This window comes from Schistocerca americana, chromosome 6 (genome assembly GCF_021461395.2).
Source record: "Schistocerca americana isolate TAMUIC-IGC-003095 chromosome 6, iqSchAmer2.1, whole genome shotgun sequence".
Classification (NCBI taxonomy): Eukaryota; Metazoa; Arthropoda; class Insecta; order Orthoptera; family Acrididae; genus Schistocerca; species Schistocerca americana.
In genome coordinates, this window is record NC_060124.1 from 539,619,755 (window position 1) to 539,640,903 (window position 21,149).

Sequence of the window (21,149 nt, forward strand, 5' to 3'; positions counted from 1 at the left end):
AATTTTATCAGCAGCTCAAGACGGTAACGTGGGCGGTAACATGACATTTTTCCATGAGTTTCAATAATTGCAAATGCATTTTATGATACTTTGAACACCACTAAACAGTACATAGAATACGTGGATTTGGTAGAGAAACAAGAAGTTTTTGCCGCTGTATAAGATTTCTACCTCAGAGTTGATTAGCCCAGGAGACAGTGTGTAGTGAAGCGATGTTGTATCCTTGTTGCGAAGTTCTGGCACGTCGCCACGATGTTTGTGAGGCCAGTCGGCAGCAGAGGTGTCCCTCACGCAGTGTAGCTGCAATCGCCCTCTTGGTAACTTCGGGTTACATCTGGGTGATGTCTGTGGTGCCACAGCTGCATATAACTAATAGCCACATCTGCTCACTCACCGCAGAATTATTAGCTCATTCCCAAGACATCGGTGTAGTGACTACTGATTACAGCTTATATCAACAGACAAATTATATCGGGGAGTAGCTCCATTGATGCGGCAGATAAGCAAGGAAGTTAACTCCTCTCTGACTCGTGTAACTTCTTTTAAAATCTTGTATTCCTCCTGTGCAATGTTTTTCTCTATTAAACATTTAACATTATCAGTGCTTAAGGCAATCTCCACCTCTTTCATCTTGCACTAATCTTTTCATCTGTTCATCACTACTACGTCCATCGTACATTTTAATCTTTTCTTCCCCCTCAAGAACTAGGTCCAGCGCATTTTTAACTATTCCCGTGTGCTATTAATAGGCTTCCTGCTAACATCTCCCATCTTCTGGTAAGGTTCTTCCAAACACTTTGCGCCGACCTCTCAATTGCTAGCTTGTATGAACTGTTCCGGGACTACCGGCCTGCTCCATACAGACGTGCTTACTCCGTTATTTGCACCAGACCTTATGGCTCGGATGTGGGACCAGTAAACGTGATGTACACAAGAGCCCCCAGGTCAGACCCAAACTATTTACAGTACTCTCTCTCCTTCATGGTTTCAAACTCTTGCCTATAGTTCTCGTTTGATTGACAGGTCCTTAACCTATTGCTCTGCTAAAAGGATTCTTCCTTTTCATTGACAGGCACTTAACCTATTGTTCCCCAGCTCCCTCCCCCTCCCCCAACCCCCTCCTCCACCCCCTCCCCATCCCTCAGGAAACCTCCCACCTCATTGCTACAGGACAGTTTCAGGTCTGACTTACTGGTATAGCCCCTCTCACTCTTATCAGTTTAGTTGACTACTTAATTAAATTGATAAATTAATTAACCTAACCCCCTCCTGCAGAAAACGGCAGGAAGTTCAGATTCCAACAGGACAATGCAACACACTATGAGTACCTCGACTAACCTAAGAAAATGGCGGGAAAATAGGTCACTTGAGCTACCTCCACTAGCCTAAGTCAACCGACCGCCACCTCTTCCTACGAACTGGAGGGAAAACGACTCAGACTGTGCTGGATAGGATGGATGTAAGTCTTTATTTTGCATGCAGTCTTTATTTAAACAATTAGAGGCAATATCGCCATCAAGTATGTTCACCATGAGGTCCAGAGTCCAGTTGACCTAGTACACAGTACCACCACCAGAGGGCACCGTCATCCCTCCGGTGACGTAATCCAAGATCGCAGTCTGGAGGTGGTAAAATGGCGGGTAAAGGATTCACCCTGTTCTGGGCTGCTGGAGACAGGAAGAGGTGTACTTTATATATTTCAGAACAATTTATTTAGGAACGGATTTGACATAGTATATTTATTACACTGGTACAAAACACTCACCCTGACATGCTTGGGGTCGCAGTAAATAGTCTACAGACCTGCAAACTACTCTTAAATTATGCAATACATTGATGTGCTGAGACTCAAACAACTCTGTGGCAAACTTGTTGCATAACCCAATGTTCAGCACTGTACTCTGGGCGTCTTAACCTAATGTCGGCCCTTTGTCGACACTTAACCTATTGTTCTGTTATGTGGTTTCCCATGTCACCGCCATTTCCTTAAACTATTGTACCGCTTTTGATATCAAATTAAGTAATTAGTTATGTCCTCCCAACATTTTCTGGTACACTTCTCGAATTTCACATGCATTTGAATGCCATTTCTGATGCATTCTTCTTTGTCACCCACCAGCTTAAACTATTGTACTGCGTTTTACATAAAAATTATGCAAAGTAACCTAGTGTTCTGCACTTAACCTGCTGTTCTGCTCCATGTCACCCACTCACGCACACCCTCCCCATAACTATCGCACTGCTAACACCACACTGATATGAAAATGTATGCATATTAATTTAATCACTATTCTTTAATTGTGCAGGGTAGTTTTCTTTTAATTTGCAGGATCATATTAGTCAGTGAAATCGATCGAATATTGTTTAAACAAAAGATCACTAATAAAAAACGCATTCTGCCATCCCTTGCCCACTGGACTGCACAAGACACTACCGCACACCCTCTCAGGAGTCAGGATGCAACGGTGGATCTCGCGAAGTGGCAACACAGTTGTCAGCTGCCAAACCACGAGCAGGTGTCAGTTCAAGCCCCGCAAGGATGAGGCGACAGCATCCCTTTCATACTTGACACCCAAGAAATTCCTATCGAAATAAATGTTCACCTAGGCACGGTTGCTGGTGCGGTGGCACAGAGCTGCGGGTCCAGCGCTGTAGAAATCTAGTACAGTGCTTCCCAGAATAGCACAGGGTGCATTGTTCCTAGCGATCCTAATGGGACATGTGAGCTGTGTCTAGCCGTGCACGTGTGCTTACCTCCAGAGTGTGGCTGACACATCACTGTGAAACATTCATCCTGCTGTCAACATATGTCTTGGAAACATTAAACATTCTAACTGCTAAAAGCCTTCATCATGTCTGTGCTTGCTCACAAAAACTCCGTTAATCATAAAAGCATTCTTGTTGTTTGGAAAGAGAGCAGTGTCTAAGCACAGATGGGGGGGTGGGGGGGGGGGAATCAGAAAAATTACACAAACAGAATTCGAAGCACTGTCTTACAGGAGTGAAAATGGCGGGAATTTTCGGTATCCTACAGCTACTCATCTGGAGATGTCCTAATGCCACAGTGGTGGATCGGTGATGGCATCCCTGCCAGAGATGGATGGTCTGCTTCAACTTGTCTTTGAACACTTGCTTTCTCAAAACTTTCTGTACTTACCTAGTCTCCATCTTGTTCAGATCAGTTTGTAGACACTCCTACATCCCAGCACAGAGGATGTCTTGTGACCAAACGGAGCATTATTATTGGCTCTTACTGAATTTAACCGCCAAACTACTGATGCCGCCAGTGTGGAAGCACTATGCGCCTTATTTACTTTCTGCAGACGAGACTTTCAACAGCAAAAACTATTTTGTACACATTACCATATTGCATCAACCCTGGAAAGTGGCCTACAGATCGTCAAATACTGAAAGACTCTTACTCAATTACACTGCTCTGGCAATGAGGAGGGGAGCTTGAATATTAGAGCGTGAAACCGATCTCCAACCTGGTAGTATATCACCAGGTACCATGTCGATGTAATCAACATATAATCCTTACCCTGCACCATACAAAATCGCCCCTTTTACATCATTCATATAGCTATCTGCCGCCAGACACAGACAGCATAAGCACATACACCGTAGGTATACTCCTCGCTGCACTAGATATTTCCCACATGGTCGGGCAGTCATCCACTCCCAACATTTGACCAGAGCGCCCTCACCAGACTACAGTCACTCTCAGAACTGTTTTACAAATTCGGGGTCAGTCCCCCCTTGGCACAAAAGCGTTACTGCTTCCAGCCCCAACCTGCTTGCTTGCTTTTCTGCACCTATCTCCAGACTCTGGGATTACAAGAACATATGTATTTTTCACATGGTTTGCCAGAATATTATACCATTTACACGATACTTCTCGATATCAAGCACATAGCAATATTGCAAGCGCAACATAATTCCGAAGATATGTACTGGAAATTTTTTCTCTACAAACCTGAGACTTTAGAGAGGTGGAGCATGCTGTAAACCATTGAGCAACTAGAAACTAACCATGTCTGCAAAGACCCTTATGTGAAAACTCAAAAAAAAAAAAGGGGAAACTGACATTCCCACTCACAAACACCGATGTCAGTGATGTAGAAGATTCCGAATCATCCCTATAAGTTACAAGGTCAACTATGGTGTTTCTCATGCCTAGAGAACTGTCAAATGTGCCTTCCACATGCTAGATGCACACGCCACAATCGATCTTCTCTCACCTAAATAAAGGTGCGAGGTGTGCAGAAGCAGTCAACTGAACAATTTCATGGAAGGGAATAACGGTCCAGCGCAAACACACCTCCATATTCAATCCCCTCAAATTTCCACGTTATCACGAAAGCTATCCAACACAAACTAAGTATTAGTTCGCTAGTCGGTCGTTTAGAGGACAACATGGTAAGTCATCTACATTCCTACACTCCAACAGGCCTCTCTATTCAGACAGCTGCTACCGTTAATGGGAAACATGAATCATCCCCACACAGGTCACCGGCGCTGCTCGCCAAGCACGCACAGGTAGAATCATCATCCTTAGAAATCGGTCGCATCCATATTTTATGCCTATACTTACAACTAAATGCTATGATCGCAATCTCAGTTGAATGACATTCGACAATGAGCGAAGTATCGAAAATACACCCTGTTAACGGTTGTGGCTCTGGATATAGAAATATCAGTACCATTCTTATGACTTGACATACTCTTCCCTTTGCTATCACAGAACTCGACGTAAAATCCATACCTTCCTTACGAATGGACATAGTCATTTCCTTTGCACATGTTGGAACACAAGCACATGTTTTATAAGCCTGATGCTCAAGGCGATCATATCACGCACCCCCTACTACTAAGTGTAATACTTCGTCAACAACTGATTGCTGGCGATACAAAATAAAACTGACCGAAAATCAGCAACGGGTGGACATCTCTCAAAAGTTCTTCTTGCGAGTGCTACTCCCATGTCTTAGAAAGAGAGGCATAATCGTCTTACAAACCGCTATATGTTAAAAAACGCAACCATATTACCATCACAAGCATTCTTGGTTCTACATGTGCACACAAGTATCCATGTTAAAAGCTATACCGGCTTTATAAATCCACTTATGGCATTACCTACGAATGACGTGGTTTTTCCGGACAAATAGCGTGACACTGAACATAGACGGTGATCGCGGGCGTGTATATTATCACACCAGCAGTGCGGTTACACGTAGCCGACGGCGCACCCTCGTAATAAAATTACCGAATTTTGAAACTTATTTGGCTAAGGAGCGTGGTATGAAACCGATATTTGCAGCTCCTTCACACCGCCGCCACTAGATATTTATCCAGTATTCGTAACTCGTACTGTCTCGATGCCATGTCAGAGGTTCTGCAATATAACCACTGAGCTATAGGCGATGATTGATTGAGAAGGTTCACAAACAGCACTAGATGGTGTGCTGATTGAGGTCGTAAGAAATGTACACCAGCTTTTCAGATCGCTACCGCTACGCTTTTGGTGGAAATGATGTCTATGATTTGGAATCAGGCCATTCAATTCAACTACATACCTGCGTTGGATCCCATGGAGAAGACCTTTAATGATTACAGCTACTAGTGAATCATATTTCTGGCACTCTCATATCCCGAGACAAGTCACCTTTCTCAAACCTAAGTGCTACAGTAAAGTTCCAACACAGTTTTAGGTAGCCCCTATGCATCTTGCAACTGCCCCTCAGACCCTGCACTACCGTCCCTGCAGATTTGCACATGTGATCATCCCAATGTAAGTCGGAACTGAATAGAAGTCGGAGAAAGCCATATTTACCACCTTCTGCAACCTGTGTAGAAACAAGCCAATCTGAGTTACTTCGACAGAACTGTGTTTTGACCATTCGACGAGAACGAAGCCTGCTCCAGCAACACGAGGCAGTATAAAAGACAGTACGGGAACTGGGGGAAGGACAAGGATGTTGCTACTGCATTGTGGTGCTCCCCCAAACTACAAGCAGGTACTACATATCCACTTCCCTCAGGGCCGATTCACGTCTATCGACCCAACATTCTATCATCGTTATTCTGTACCATCCACCAGAGAAAAATTACGATCTATAAAAGCTCAACTATCTTTATCCAATAGAGAACTCGGTACGATTTTTACCGTATGTCTCTCCTCCCATATATCGAAAACAAATACTGCATGCATGCCGGCATCGAGCACATGTGACGATCCTATTAAATACACAGGTACTGATCCTCTGCACAGACCAGTTTAAAGTTTCATCACCTGTACTGTAGGAGGATGACTGTATCCCAAAGACTATACTGTAAGTCGCAAGAGACGCTCTGTATGACCCTGTGTCGTTGTTTGAAACATTGGTTTTTTCTGCTGTAACACGCTTTGTACATTGCCATAGCTGCGTGGCGTAGCCACACGGTCTTAGGCGTCTTGTCATGGTTCATGTTGCTCCCCCTGTCAGAGGTTAGTCCTCCCTTGGGCATGGGTGTGTGTGTGTTTGTGTGTTGTCCATAGCGTAAGTTAGTTGAACTTAGATTAAGTAGTGTGTAAGCTTAGGGACCGATGACCTAAGCAGTTTGGTCCCATAAGATCTTACCACACTGCTATACATTTTGTTTTTCCGCCACAACTTCGAGGTCTGTGTCAGGTTCTAAACTGACATTAACACATTCCGATCCATTACCTCTCGCAGGAAACTAGAGATCGTACAGTGTAAACCATGTTGTTACTGTGGCTACCATAACACGCCCCACACACTGGATGATTTTAAATAAAAGATAGTTACAACATAAGGAAACTGGAAGAATTTTGCAGCATTGTGGAGAGTTTCCAAACCGTTGTCCGGAGGTGATTGACGACCTCTACATTTAAGCTCATGTGTCACAGTGATGGAACAGCTGATGGCTCTGCATTCCGACTGATTCCTCATACTGCAGTCATGTACGTGATCACTGTTTCGGTGCTAGCCATACCCAGAAGGTGTTGCCTCTCCACCAAAACTCTTTCTCCAAATTAACAAGTGGTGTCAGTCAGTCATTATGTAGTAACCAACAGCGTACCAGTGGATGGATGGGGTGGATAAGACACCATCGATTACTCTAATAATAAGCATCACAGTTGATAGTGTGAACAATTTTACAGACAGAATGTTTCCCAATTTCAGTATCATAGCTAAACCACTCCTTCTCCACTTTGCGAGTATCATTGTGAATGTAGACAGATGACTGTGCAATATGTCCATTCACTGTTAATTGTCGAACACACACATCATCCAGACAGTGCTCTACATATTTCTAGCACCTCGAACATAGTGCATAATTTACGACTTATCTCTCTGCAGATGGGAGTCACAGATCATTCTCGCACTCTTAGGATAAAATTAGAGACTGGAAGCTCCCCCCTCCCCCCACACTGTCTTTGACCAGCCCACACTGCAGCACCATTACCAATTTAATCTGCAGCTGACCAGAAATAGACCGCTACATTCCACAACTCTTGAATTAATGGAGCTAGCCGACTCCTCACCCATCCAAGTACACAAGATGTCTCCAGGTGCTACCATGTCGAGGAAGTTGGCACCCCTTGTCGGAGTATAGTAACAGTTTTGAAAGTGTTGTGATGTAATAGCAGATGGTTAAGAAGAACAAGAAATGGGTGATTTTTATGCATGATGGAGCTCTAGGCAGATGGAGTGCGAAGCATTTTTACGTAAATCAACTAAGTTATAAATTTTAAAGTATTATTCCAGAGTCTAGGATCAGAAACTGGAAGGTATTGGCAAGAGAGAACATAAGCATATGCACTCCTAAAGCTACAATGTTCCGTACTTAACAACAGGCTATAATGTTAGGTCGCTTGAGTTTCCGACCTATCAGTCAAGTGGAATGTAGCGCTGTTAGTATTCCAATGTAACAAATATCTTTCCAGCGCATGACATACATCCTTCTTACAGGTTCCTCTACAATGAACTATGGTATCGAATTGTAAAACGAGAAAACTGCTTCCTTAAAACAGTGGCTATGTGTGATACGCGCACAATATAGCTTTCCAGAGATGTATAGCGTCCACTGTTCACATCCGATCACGGTTCAGAAATTATACTATGCCCACAGCAGTCCTATATTAAATAATCGTTAGTAACGGAGAATACCTCTTACAAGGAAACAGATGAATACATAGCAGCGGCGTCCGACATCTGGAATTACAAGTTACGCAGCCACTAACTCTGTAAACAGCACATCTGTCAAGCAGATGTGTACACAGGGGGTTGCAGTGTCTCACAGACACCTATCGCTGACTTAGTTATGAAACTGAAGTATCGATTTTACACCCAAGATGCGACAGCGAAATGGAGTACATCGCATAAATCTTCGTTCGTTTAGAGGAATGTGACACGTTTCATTACACGCGAGATGGAAGTCCTCTGATGACTGAGAGGTTTACTCTTAAAGATCGCAAGTAGACACTGCTCTAAGATCTACAAAGAACAAGCGGTTGTATACGAGTAGAACGCAGCCTAACGCAGGCTATGTCACGCAACTGATGCATCCTGACGGAACATCAGGAAAAAATGGTCAAATGGCCTGCAGCAACTTCTCTCTCTCTCTCTCTCTCTCTCTCTCTCTCTCTCTCTCTCTCTGCCTCTCTCTCTCTGCCTCTCTCTCTAGAATGCATCATCAGTCTACCATTAAATCGTATCTCGTTACAGCTCCACCTCAACCGACCACTCCATTCACTCTGTCATCCTTTAACGCAGTTGTAATTAAATTTAGAGGCAGATGGTTCTCTGTCTTCCTGAAAAGCGTCAAATACAGTAGTCAACTCGGGCGTATCACTGTTACCTCAATAGACATACAGTAGAATGCTGCCTCGACGGAAAAAAGTGACTTCCCCTGACTCCCTTCTCTTCCATGTCGACGTTTCCTCGGATTCCTCTTGCTGTCGCGCACTTGTTCCCATGTACAAGAATTATTCTGAGCCAACCAGAAGACACGCAAGTACTTCAGTTTCCTTGCATTCCGGTGTATATTCCCCCAGTTCATACGTATTTTCCACAATTCTTTCGATTTTTTATGTCAGTTCTACCCATGCGATCATGACATAACCACTCGTTCCGTGTTCTAAAATTTCTTGTAAATGTAGCACAGCTGCCAACACCTAGCGCAAATGCACTGATCGGGAGGCATAGTGTAGCACTGTACTCGATTGTGTCCAGTCGCCTCCACGCCGCATATTCCACATTTTGAAAGCGTCTGCTCTGCTTTCTGTATGTCTACGTATATGTGTGTGTCGCGGACGGCTCCCAGGACCAGATCCTCTTGCTGGTTGACCCAACTTCGAACATAGAACATATCTTCGGACGTATCACCTGAAGACTCTCTGCCGAAATATTGTAGCAGGAAGCTACAAACATCCAGCAGTTCTCCCGAAATTTTGTGGAACTTTTAAAAAGTTTGTAAAAAGCTTTTATTCAGTTTTATGTATACAGACTTAAGCGGTGAGGGAAAATTTGTACCAAGGCCCGAAATCGAAACCGGGTCTCCTGCTTACGAGGCAGGTGCGTTAGCCACTAAGCCATCTTGACACAGCGTTTCACACAACTGCACGCATTACCCCGACACGCAATCCTCCTCGATCCAAATTCGGTGTGCCGCCCCAGTCTAAAATCCCCCCTTTTAATCAGACAGGCTGTAAAACAGATCAGTTTAGTTACACAATTCGAAAATAAAAAGAAAAATGTTTTAATGGCTCTGAGCACTATGGTACTTAACATCTGAGGTCATCTGTACCCGACCGTAGCGGTCGCGCGGTTCCAGACTGAAGCGCCTAGAACCGCTCGGTCACATCAGCCGGCAAAAATGTTTTAATAATGTTGCTTCTAGTGGCGCCTGGTAGCCACTTGCCGTCATTGAGTTACGATACTATCTGGGCGTGATGTTCTGGAGCTGTTCCGGTTTTTTGTTTATATTTTTATACACGCAAGTCTTGTTAAGCACATATATGTCTTGAATTTGTTCCTCATATACGTTTTTCCCTTTGTTTTGCATTTGTTTTTATCACGTGTTGTGAATACGTCTGTTGCAGAACACGTATTCTGGTCAGTAAATGAATGCATGACATGCTACAATGACCGCTGACCTTGATGTATATTAAGTTCGCTGGTATTATCCAACTAGCGTTGTCTCTTTCACATAAAGGCGTCCAGTTGTGAGCACCCTCTTCCTGTATCAGCGGCAAATGCGTCCTGTAGTCGGCTTTCCACGTTCATTGATCGTCCATCAAGGCAGATTGGTACTGGAAATTACGCTAATGCGTTTCCCGTACCAACCTTTCGCATTTCAGTGTCAGGAGCAAACAGCTGATGCATTTAATCTCCTCAATGGTATCACTGACACATGTTGACACCCGATATATCTATACATAGAATCCGACGCCTGACACAGAAGGTCTGCCGTGTACGTTTTGAAGACCTGAACCGCGACAAAATTAGTATAAAAGCGAGCTACAAGGCCAGAAACTGAAATGAATATACGAGTACTTTAGCGGGAAAAATAATTTTTTTATACAACTGTGATAGCGGTTTAGTTCTGTAAAATTTTGAACAGAGTGAAGGATCGTCAAAAACGTGTGGAATTTACTCTTTTATTTACACGACGTGTATACAGAAAGCGACGGATTATGGAGTAATGAGACAATGTTATATTCCTCGACATACCACTTGCTGAAACACTCATGCACTATGACCAGGAGCTTCCCATGCTTCAGCAACGAAGCAGATACGCTTTGTTTCTCAGGTATGCCATTCCTGACAGCTTTTAGTTAGTTGAGAGTTGACAGGTACACACTTCGAAAATCACTACACCCGCTGACCCTTAGAATTCGACACACAGCCAGGTTGAGAAACGGAATTTATGCAAGGGATTTCTGCCGTGCAGGAGCGAAAGTATCGAAAACTCGCTGGGGTCTCAACAGGACTCCCATTGTGTCTACACTGATCCACAAGCCTGTTGATAAGAATGTTGTGGTCTTGACTAAGCGACTTCTGTGGGCGACGATGCAGCAAATTGGAGAAACTGTGATCAGACTAAGCAGGATTATGCACACTGCCAATCATTCCAGTTGCCGCGAAGTAATGCCCTCTGGCATGTTATGTTACCGGTATAGGTTGCCACCTTTGATGTTCAAACAATTCGTTAAAAAAATTTGCAGATTTCTAAGACGACCCTGATATGAAGTCAAGGCCATCGATTACAGTGTAACTGATGTCTTCAGTCCGCAGCACACACAGCATCAGGGAACTTGGTACTTGAACACAAATGACTGCGTAGTTCAACACCTTCTTACAAAAATTGAGGTACGAAATTAATTGTATAGCTAACAAATGGTTTACCTTCCACTTTACAAAAATAAAGCAGTATTTCATACTTAATAATTTATCAGCGATAAAAAATGGATATTTTTCTGACTGGAAGGAAAGCATATATATAAGTAATCTTCCATTTCATACATATCAGGCAGAATTTGTTTTTCGTCAGATGCCAGTATAAACAATCCCATTAAACATACAGTAACAGAGGAAATTGTAAATAACATGTTTAGAGTGATTTTCAGCAGATAATCTCTTTTAATATTAAGAAAACACCGCATGTTCAATTCTGCGGTTCAAAGAGTACATCACCACTGATAAATTTAAAACATATGCAGCAGTTTGTAAGGAAGACAGAATCGTCAAAACTTTTTGGTGTACATGTTGATGAGAATTTATACTGAAAAAGCAAACATATTTCAGAGTTTCTTAAACGGTTAAGTTCAGCCACTTTTCTACTTCGTGGCATTGCAGACCATGGAGGGAGAGAATATATGAAAATAATTTGCTAATTTTCATTCAGTAGTCTCTTATGGAATTATTTCCTGGGAACATAGCTCTACCTTTAAGAAAGAAAGTTTTCATTTCAAAAAAGTGTGCTATAGGAATAGTACGTTGGGCCCACCCTGAAAATACTATGGACAACTGTATGAGGAGAAAGGTTTTTTAACGACAGCTCTACAGTGCTTATTTTCTCTCATGTAGTGTTAAGGGTTTCGAAGAAATAATTACATTCGTAACGTATTCATTACTCTTAATTAAAATCAGATTTATCTCAGAAACGCATGAATGACGCTGCCACTAAAACTTTTATCACTTACCCAATGACATTAAATGCCTGACACTGAGCGAAGCTAAATTTTAAACTAAGCTGAAAAAGTTCCTTATGCGCTACTCCTATTTCGTAGCAGGATTTTTATTTAGAAACTTGTAGCTTATTAGTGCAATAATGTTACATACCGAGTGATCAAAAAGTCAGTATAAATTTGAAAACTGAATAAATCATGGAGTAATCTAGATTGAGAGGTACAAATTGACACACATGCTTGAACTGACATGGGGTTTTATTAGAACCAAAAAATACAAAAGTTCAAAAAATTTCCGACAGATGGCGCTTCATCTGATCAGAATATCTATAATTAGCATAACAAACTAAGACAAAGCAAATATAATGTTCTTTACAGGAAATGCTCAATATGTCTACCATCATTCCTCAACAGTAGCTGTAGTCGAGGAATAATGTTGTGAACAGCACTGTAAAGCATGTCCGGAGTTATGGTGAGGCATTGGCGTCGGATGTTGTCTTTCAGCATCCCTAGAGATGTCGGTCGATCACGATACACTTGCGACTTCAGGTGACCCCAAAGCCAATAATAGTACGGACTGAAGTCTGCGGACCTGGGATGCCAAGCGTGACGAAAGTGGCGGCTGAGTTCACGATCATCACCAAACGACGCGCGCAAGAGATCTTTCACGCGTCAAGCAATATGGGGTGGAGCGCCATCCTATATAAACATCGTACGTTCCAGCAGGTGTTTATCAGCCAGGCTGTGGATGATGCGATTCTGTAACATATCGGCGTACCTCTCACCCGTCCCGGTAGCAGTTACAAAACCAGAATCACGCATTTCATCGAAGAAAAAAGGTCCGATAACGGTAGGTGTGGTAAATGCAACCCATACCGTGACTTTCTTGTCGTGCTATGGAGTTTCCACGACAGTTCTAGGATTTTCGGTAGCCCAAATTCTGCAGTTTCGGGTGTTGACAGACCCTCGGAGCGTCACATGAGCTTCGTCGGTCCACAACACGTTACTCAACCAATCGTCATCTTCCACCATCTTTTGAAACGCCCACACAGCAAATGCCCCACGCTTCACTAAATCGCCAGATAACAGTTCATGATGCCGATGGATTTTGTACGGATAGCATCGGAGGGTACGCCTCAGTGCCAACCAAACAGTAGTGTATGGAATGGCGGTGCGACGTGCGACTGCACGAGCGCTGACTTCCCCGTGCATAGACGAACCCGCTACAGTCTCAATTTCTTCCTGAACTGTCTCAGCAGCATTACGCCTTGTGCTCGGTCGGCCACTACGGGGTCTATCGTCTAAACAGCCCGTGGCTTCGAAATTCGAAATCGTCCTCGCCACAGCTGCATTTGTGAACGGACCTTTACCCGTTCGAATCCCCTTCCTATGGCGATAGGATCGTAACGCTGAACTACCACATTCCCCATTCTGATAATACAGCTCCACTAAAAGCGCCTTTTCAGGTAACGTCAACATGCTGCGACTGCTGGCGCATCTGATTCTCTCTCTCATTACAGCTCCTTTTATACACGATTGCCATGCGCAGTCACTGACGTTTTGCTGTTCAGCGCCATCTGTCGGACATTTTGTGAACTTTGTTTTTTTTTTTTGTTCTAATAAAACCCCATGTCATTCCAAGCATGTGTGTTAATTTTTACCTCTCTATCTACATTATTCCGTGGTTTATTAAGTTTTCAAATTTATACTGACTTTTTGATCACCCGGTAGTTATTTGTGATACTAAACTAATTAATGTAGATGTAGACTGGAGATGGATACGTAGATGTATATGCACATGCACTTGTGAAATTGCCTCTCCATTCACATATTGGTGCACGTGCAAACAGTGCTTGAGTCTGCGCCCAGATGACGTCAATGTCGCACGAAATGTGACGTTTTACAACGGGTGCCGGGGATATAGGATACTCTCTGGATGCATTCCGCATGTAATGCACCTATTAGCGTACGTCCTTTTTTCGCTTTTTCCAGTACGTCGACAAGATCTGCAAGATAATTGTCTTCGTTTCATTATTCGTTGGTTTCTGCACTTTTAGCCGTCATCATCATAATCATCAGTGTTCCGCCTGAAGGCAGGTTTTCATATGGTAGTTCCCCAGGCTCTCCGGTCTTCTGCCATCATCTTCAGGTCTGCATACTTTCCTCTTCCGTTTATGTCGTCTATCACCTTGTATCTCCTTCTTCCTCTCAGTCTTCTCCCACAAACCAATCCTTCCAAAGCATCTACTAGCAAGCACTCCCTTCTCAATGAATGTCCCAACCAGTTCTTTTTCCTTTCTCTTACAACCTTCAGCAGACATCTTCTCTCACCAATCCTTTCTAATACTCTTTCATTACTCACTCTTTCCATCCAACTTATTCTCTCCATTCTCCTCCACAGCCACATCTCAAATGCTTCTAACCTTTAGCCGTAGAGCAGTGAATTAAGGTTTGCCCCCGCAATCGCCGACAGACGTAATGCGGCACACGGTTGTCAGTGAGCCCTTTTTTCCCAGTTTTGCCCCCCTTTCCTCGCTTCGCCGCGGCGTCTAGCTAGCTCTAGGCGGCTAGACCCGCCACGCTATCTGCCACATCAGTCGGCGCGTCTACGGTAAACAGCTGCTAACTTCTCTCCCGGGCAGGCGGCTATTATGGGCATTTCGCCGGCGAATTATGGCGTGCTGCATCACGCCACAAAGAAATTGGCTAAAAATAAAGTAAAAAATAAAGTCGGTAGATGTTTATCAGCGGCGGTCGGCATCTTGGCCGAGTTTCCACGCTATGCACCACTTGTTACCTCCTTTTTTCCCCTCCCTTTAGCGTCTGCTGAGATAATACTGCGGTCTGCGCAGCGGCATATGACGCAAAAGCTTAACCCATTTATCTGTGTCTCATGAAGCGTTCGCCACGTTGTTTTGCAAGGCCAATAGCGCACGATCTCTTTAACGAAATGCGCTCACAATGTTTTGTTTAGCTACATGTTTACTGAATTACAGTACGTAATAGAATGTAATAAAGGTCTCTTGGTTTTCTCAGAATTTCAAATCTGCAAGCTTTCCAGGTCTGCAGTCTGCTCTGCAGACTGGTTACTGATAATTCTCTATAATGTACAGTGTGGTTAGAAACAGTCTGCTCAGCTTGTAAGGTAGACGTGGCTGGAAAATAATGTTAAGAAAAAAATTCGGTAAGTTGCGCCGTTTGAGTGAATTAGCATTGAATTAGCCAATCGGTCCGTTGCACGCGTAAATTGAAGCTGCCCACCGGATACAATTAGTGACTGCTCAGCCACTGAATCTGATTCTATACTTACTACTCTCCCATATCCAGTTTTTGTATCGCTTTCTCGTTCGGTTTTAGGAACGCAAACGAAGAACATGTCTCCGGCATGTTGATCTTCACCATGCGCTCAGTTGAGCAAATGCATCTCTGCTGCAGCCTCATTTTCGTTTGTCACCGACGGAAGTAGAAAAATGAAAGGAAGATATTGATTAGTTCTTTTTGTCCTGGTCGTAGTCGTAGCGAGTGGACTCAGTAATGCGCACACATTTTGCCCAACGTAGTGGCGAGCTGACAAGGTGGCCACAGATGGACATGTTGAGCGTAGCGAGTGTAAGGATGGGTGTGAAATATGGTGTGTTCGTGTCAAATGTTGATAGATGGGAGGAGCCGAAACCCTACTCCTCTCGCAGCGCACCTAGGATGGCCGCCGAACTTACCGTCCCCATCCGACCAACGGATCAAATGTGTCAAACAGCCCCCACTCCGTGAGATGTTGGAGTGAGGTTTGGAATTTAACCCAGGACTTTGGCGCAAAGACAGGTGATCAGGAACTTTACCCCACGACTGCTACTTCTCATGCCGGGCAAATATTGGGGATGGAAGTGTCTTTCACAGTCATGATTAGAAGCAATCTCCGAATCGAGCGCCACCACGGAGAAGTGCGGTAGTAGTGTCGGCTACGGAGGCAGATACTTTGAGTTAATGACCTCCCAGTCAGGTGCCTAGAATCGCACTAAAGTGTAAACTAATTCCCAATATCGGTGATGAAAATACCAGCCGAGAGCGAAAATGTCTCCTAGTTGCGGAAGGTTACGTCTCAATTCAAGAAATGAACTTGGGTTGTTTCAGTGTAGTACCTTTTCATGCCATTTGACTTTGTCCATAGCATCGGTAACAGGCTATGAGGAAAAGCATTGACAATGTGCAGCGTGAGGTATACTTAAACAGTGCCTGCTAGTCTTGGCTCTTCTTCCAAAGTCCTGTCATCCAATTAGAAACGCAGTTCTCTCATATTCACAGCAGCTGACAGTAGGGCCAAGATGAAAGGTAAATATGTAAGAACTCAGATGGTACTGGTCCAGCAGCATACACTAATGTGACTGACGTGACAGGTTGTGTAAAAGTCATTGAGAGCAATAGACATTGACTTGGCTGGTCAATTCAATAAGTAGGAGCTTGTGGGCGGCCCTAATGTTTTTCGTGGACTACGAATGCAGTTCACGTGTGATGTTTCAGCTGTGTTTGGAGGAAGTACGTGACTGACCTTGGCTGTTGTGTGGGGGAACCACGCTGACTACGGTGGCCTTGAAGCACTTCCCGAGGCAAACATGGAAGAAATAGAGTATAACCGAGAATACAGGACTGCTTGCTAAGGTTCCCTATGGTACTTTGGTGCCATACAAGCTATTTACCTTGTCTACAAGAAGAAGGAAGAAGCTCAATGCAGACGAGTATCTGTTTATTTGGGCGTAAGTAGGGAACAACAATTGTAAAATAAAGATTACTGGTGATTATATGTTCTATTATAGGCAACACAAATTTCTTATCTCAAAAGTAAAACGCGGCAGTGCGTACACATAAAACTAAAAAAATTATTGAAACTGGCTTTAATTTAGAAAATTATGTAATGATTAGCGTCTATTGTTACTAACGTCGCTACGGTCGCAGGTTCGAATCCTGCCTTGGGCATGGATGTGTGTGATGTCCTTAGGTTAGTTAGGATTAAGTAGTTCTAAGTTCTAGGAGGCTGATGACCTCAGATGTTAAGTCCAATAGTGCTCAGAGCCATTACTAACGTCCCTCTTATTTTAACTATAACCAAGTTTATACTAGTATGTAGCTAATATCGCTAACTGTCATTTGATTTGGTGTGGGTTCATAATCTGAATACCTTGAGAAGAAATAAGATGAAGATAAGAGCTTCCTTGAATTTAAATCTGAATATTTATAACTGTTTCTACTTATCTTATGTTCGTCGTCTGTTACTTCTCGTTGTCGTCCTTGGCACGGTTTCGTCTGCAGGGGTGGTGTTTTTTCTCGTAGACTTGATTTTAATGTGATCTTTGGTTTTGAATACCTCTTTAAATGAAATGTAACAGGCTTTTGCTTTCTATCTTGTACACTTTATTCAACACTTTCAGTACTTTTCTTCTCAGAGTACCTTCAATGCACATGACGTCAAACTTACAACTATACATTGAAACCTTCCCGTCTCCTCTACATGTCTTTTTTGTAACTCAACCTTCCCTTCTACAATAACCTATCAAACCTTCGCTTAGGATTTCTCTCTCTTGCTTAATAATAACAAATGAAACCTTCCCTTTGAAATTTATTCTCTTTCTTAATGTTCGCATACAAATTTAATTGCTACGTATTAAAAGTGATTTTCTGATTATTTCGACGAAACATAGAATGTGTCGTCGTCGTGGCCCTCAGTCGTTATCTGCAATAACCCAAAACTGTTCCTTACCTTTTTTACTGTTACTGAATCGCGATCTGACTGCTACATCGAAATGCGACATGAATATACTTACTCTAGTTTACTATACTCTATTAACTGCTGGTGGGCTGTCATAATAAGTGGCTGTATTTATTACCAAAGCTGACGTTATTCTTTAACAGCAAAGCTGACGTTATTGTTTAATTAATTTGACTGAAGTTACGTAATTCAGAGTTACACTTTTTCTTGACAACAATAAAATTTTTGCAAAGTTTTGCGTTGATGGTTTTTGGGATGGATTATAATCAGTAATGCAATATTGCTGGCAAAAATTAATTATATTCTGAAAACGCTTCAAATATTTACTGTTGGTAATGAAATGATTTTACAAACGTTCAAATGGGACTTACTTTTTACAATAATCGTACAACTAGCATTGCGCAAACATACCTTCAGTTGTCTTGAGTTTCGCAAAGAAAATAATTCAATAATATTAGTTGCTCTGATGATAATAGTTAGTTGATGTCTCTGTACATCCGTTTATAATCTGTTGTAAATCATAGCTGGTGGCTGGCAGGCAAACTGCTCCTCTCAACCTCTCGCTTCAGACCTGCTACCAACTCGCTTCACATCTCGCTTACTACTGACTTCCTACGAACGCTAAAGTGCGGTCTCTCCTGCCAACAATGCTTTCTGGTGCAGACATTCCCTGCTACCACAATTATTTCCAACATCCCAAATATTAATTATTCCTACTTAATCCTATTAATAAAATATAAACATCTTTCATAAATTGTGGTTTGACAATAGACAATAGAAATATACACGTCTTACAAAAAATGGTTCAAATGGCTCTGAGCACTATGGGACTTAACATCTGAGGTCATCAGTGCCCTAGAACTTAGAACTACTTAAACCTAACTAACCTAATGACACCACATACATCCATGCCCGAGGCAGGATTCGAACCTGCGACCGTAGCGGTCGCGCGGTTCCAGGTTGAAGCGCCTAGAACCGCTCGGCTACTCCGGCCGGCACACGTCTTACAACATGATCATGTACGACTTAACTATCGTCCTCCTGCTAGAAATATTATATCAAAGATAATATTCTATAAAGCTGTTGCAGTGATTTCAAAGATATCATTTCAACAAAAAAGAAGCCCACCTACGAAACATTTTGCATTTCCTATTTCTAAACGTTTCCATTAATGATAATAATAATAATAATAATAATAATTACAGATGTACACAAGTCAACACAAAATGTGGACGGTACTTTTAAATCAAAGTCGGTTCAATGCAAACCATTTTTACATACGTTTTGTATTAATACACATTTAAACGTCATGAAAATAATATCTAGGTTATAAATATGGATATTAAAAAATTCTTGATGTGAAGTTGTTTACTAATGCAGTGTATTGATTATACATTAAATGTATTCGCTGTTACGAATAAGGACAACCACAACTGTAGAATTGAATCACGACAATGAAAATCTGTGCCGGCCAGGGACTCGAACCCGGATTTCCCACTTATCGCAAGCAGTCGCCTTACCATTTGGCTATCCGTGCATGACTCACGGCCCGACTCAAACTCCCATAGATTTAATGATAATTAATTGAAAACCTTAGCTGCCGACAGGTGCTGTTGACATACCTTGACGTGGACAGCTGAAAATATGTGCCCCGACCGGGACTCGAACCTGGGATCTCCTTCTTACACGGCAGACGCTCTATCCATCTCAGCCACCGAGGACACAGATGAATAGCGCGGCTGCAGTGACTTATCCCTTGCACGCCTCCCGTGGGACCCACATTCCCAACTGTCCGCAATCTACAAACGTAATGTTCCTAATAGATACTTTGCCCATCCACCCATTACTAGCGCCCACTAAGGTGACGATTCCCGTAAGAGAAGAGAATTAATTATCATTTATTCTAGAGAAGCTGCACGGTCCTCAAAGGTATCTGTTCTTTTGAGAACAGTTACTATCTTCATACAAACTCCAATATGTCGTCAACCACGCTTCTAAGACCTGAACTCGTACATTATAACGGCTGTAGTCGTCGCAGTGCCTGTTCCTTAGGGCACGCCAGCCATGTCGAAAGGAACTTCGTATCGCAATCAGAATAACACAGGGACTGCAGAATCCCAGTGCACTGAGTTCTTCAGTAAAGCAAGAAAAAGTAGCACTGACCAGTTTCATTACATCAGCTGTCATTCGGAGTGTCGCAATGGGCAATACACTAGATTCGCATTATGGAAGACAGTAATTGATATCCCTGTCGAACGATCAAATTTTACACTTTCTTTCATTTTATTAAATTGCTTAAAGAAATAATGAGATAGTTTCAATGAAAGAGACACTGTCGATTTAAATCTCCGTCTGTGTTCAATCGTAACTTCTGCCTTTTGTCCTCGTTTACTACGACATCGTAAACACCATTCTTCCTTCTTTTCCTTAATTTCATCCGGCAACCTTTCCCAGTGTAAGTATGTGATTTCAAAAGTTGTCGTGAGACTCGGCTTGTAACAAGTCTCAGGGGACTAAATTTAAAAATTGTGTGTGTGTGTGTGTGTGTGTGTGTGTGTGTGTGTCGTGTCGTGTCGTGTCGTGTCGTATGAATTGTGCTGACTGCTGGCTTGGGCCGTTTTGCAGGTGACGGGATGGACGCCGCTGATGTACTCCGTGAAGGAGAACCGCATGTCCTTCCTGGACCGCATGATCGACCTGGGAGCCGACGTGTGCGCCCGCAACGCGGTGAGTACCCAGCCAGCCAGTAAGCAGCAGGCAGCAAGCTCGCCACCCGCAAGTGGACGTCGCTTTGTGTCCTCGTACGCCGTCACTGCAGACTGTCCGAAACTGAACGCGGAGATTTGGTCGCTCAGCTTCGGGCGTCCGCTCGCAACCAGGAACGTTACGCACCCATTTTTTGCGGTACTCCATGTCATCACAGAGAAAAAAAAAATCATTACCTCAGTTAGTGACATTTTGGCTCGCTACCTCAACTATGCATTCAAACGGTAATGGACGCATTCCAATACCATATTACGTTTCATATAGATGGCAATACGTAACATTGTATCCATAACGCGATAAAATCTGACCAAAAAGTGTCCAAGCCAACAGTATGACAAGGTACTCATTCCTTTTTGATGATTTTTAGGTTTTTTCAAGATAGTATCTCCCAAAAATTTGGCATGTTTTCATGAACTAGTATTAATATAA

General features: G+C 43.0%; 1 protein-coding gene across 1 annotated transcript in view; it reads left to right on the forward strand.

Moving 5' to 3' along the window:
• Positions 1–21,149, forward strand: part of LOC124620278 (eukaryotic translation initiation factor 4B2-like) — a 193,484-nt gene that overhangs the window by 172,066 nt on the left and 269 nt on the right. Inside the window, exon 2 of the mRNA XM_047146946.1 lies at positions 20,580–20,800. Within this exon, the coding sequence (XP_047002902.1) occupies positions 20,580–20,800 (221 nt within the window). The remainder of the gene's footprint in view (positions 1–20,579; positions 20,801–21,149) is intronic.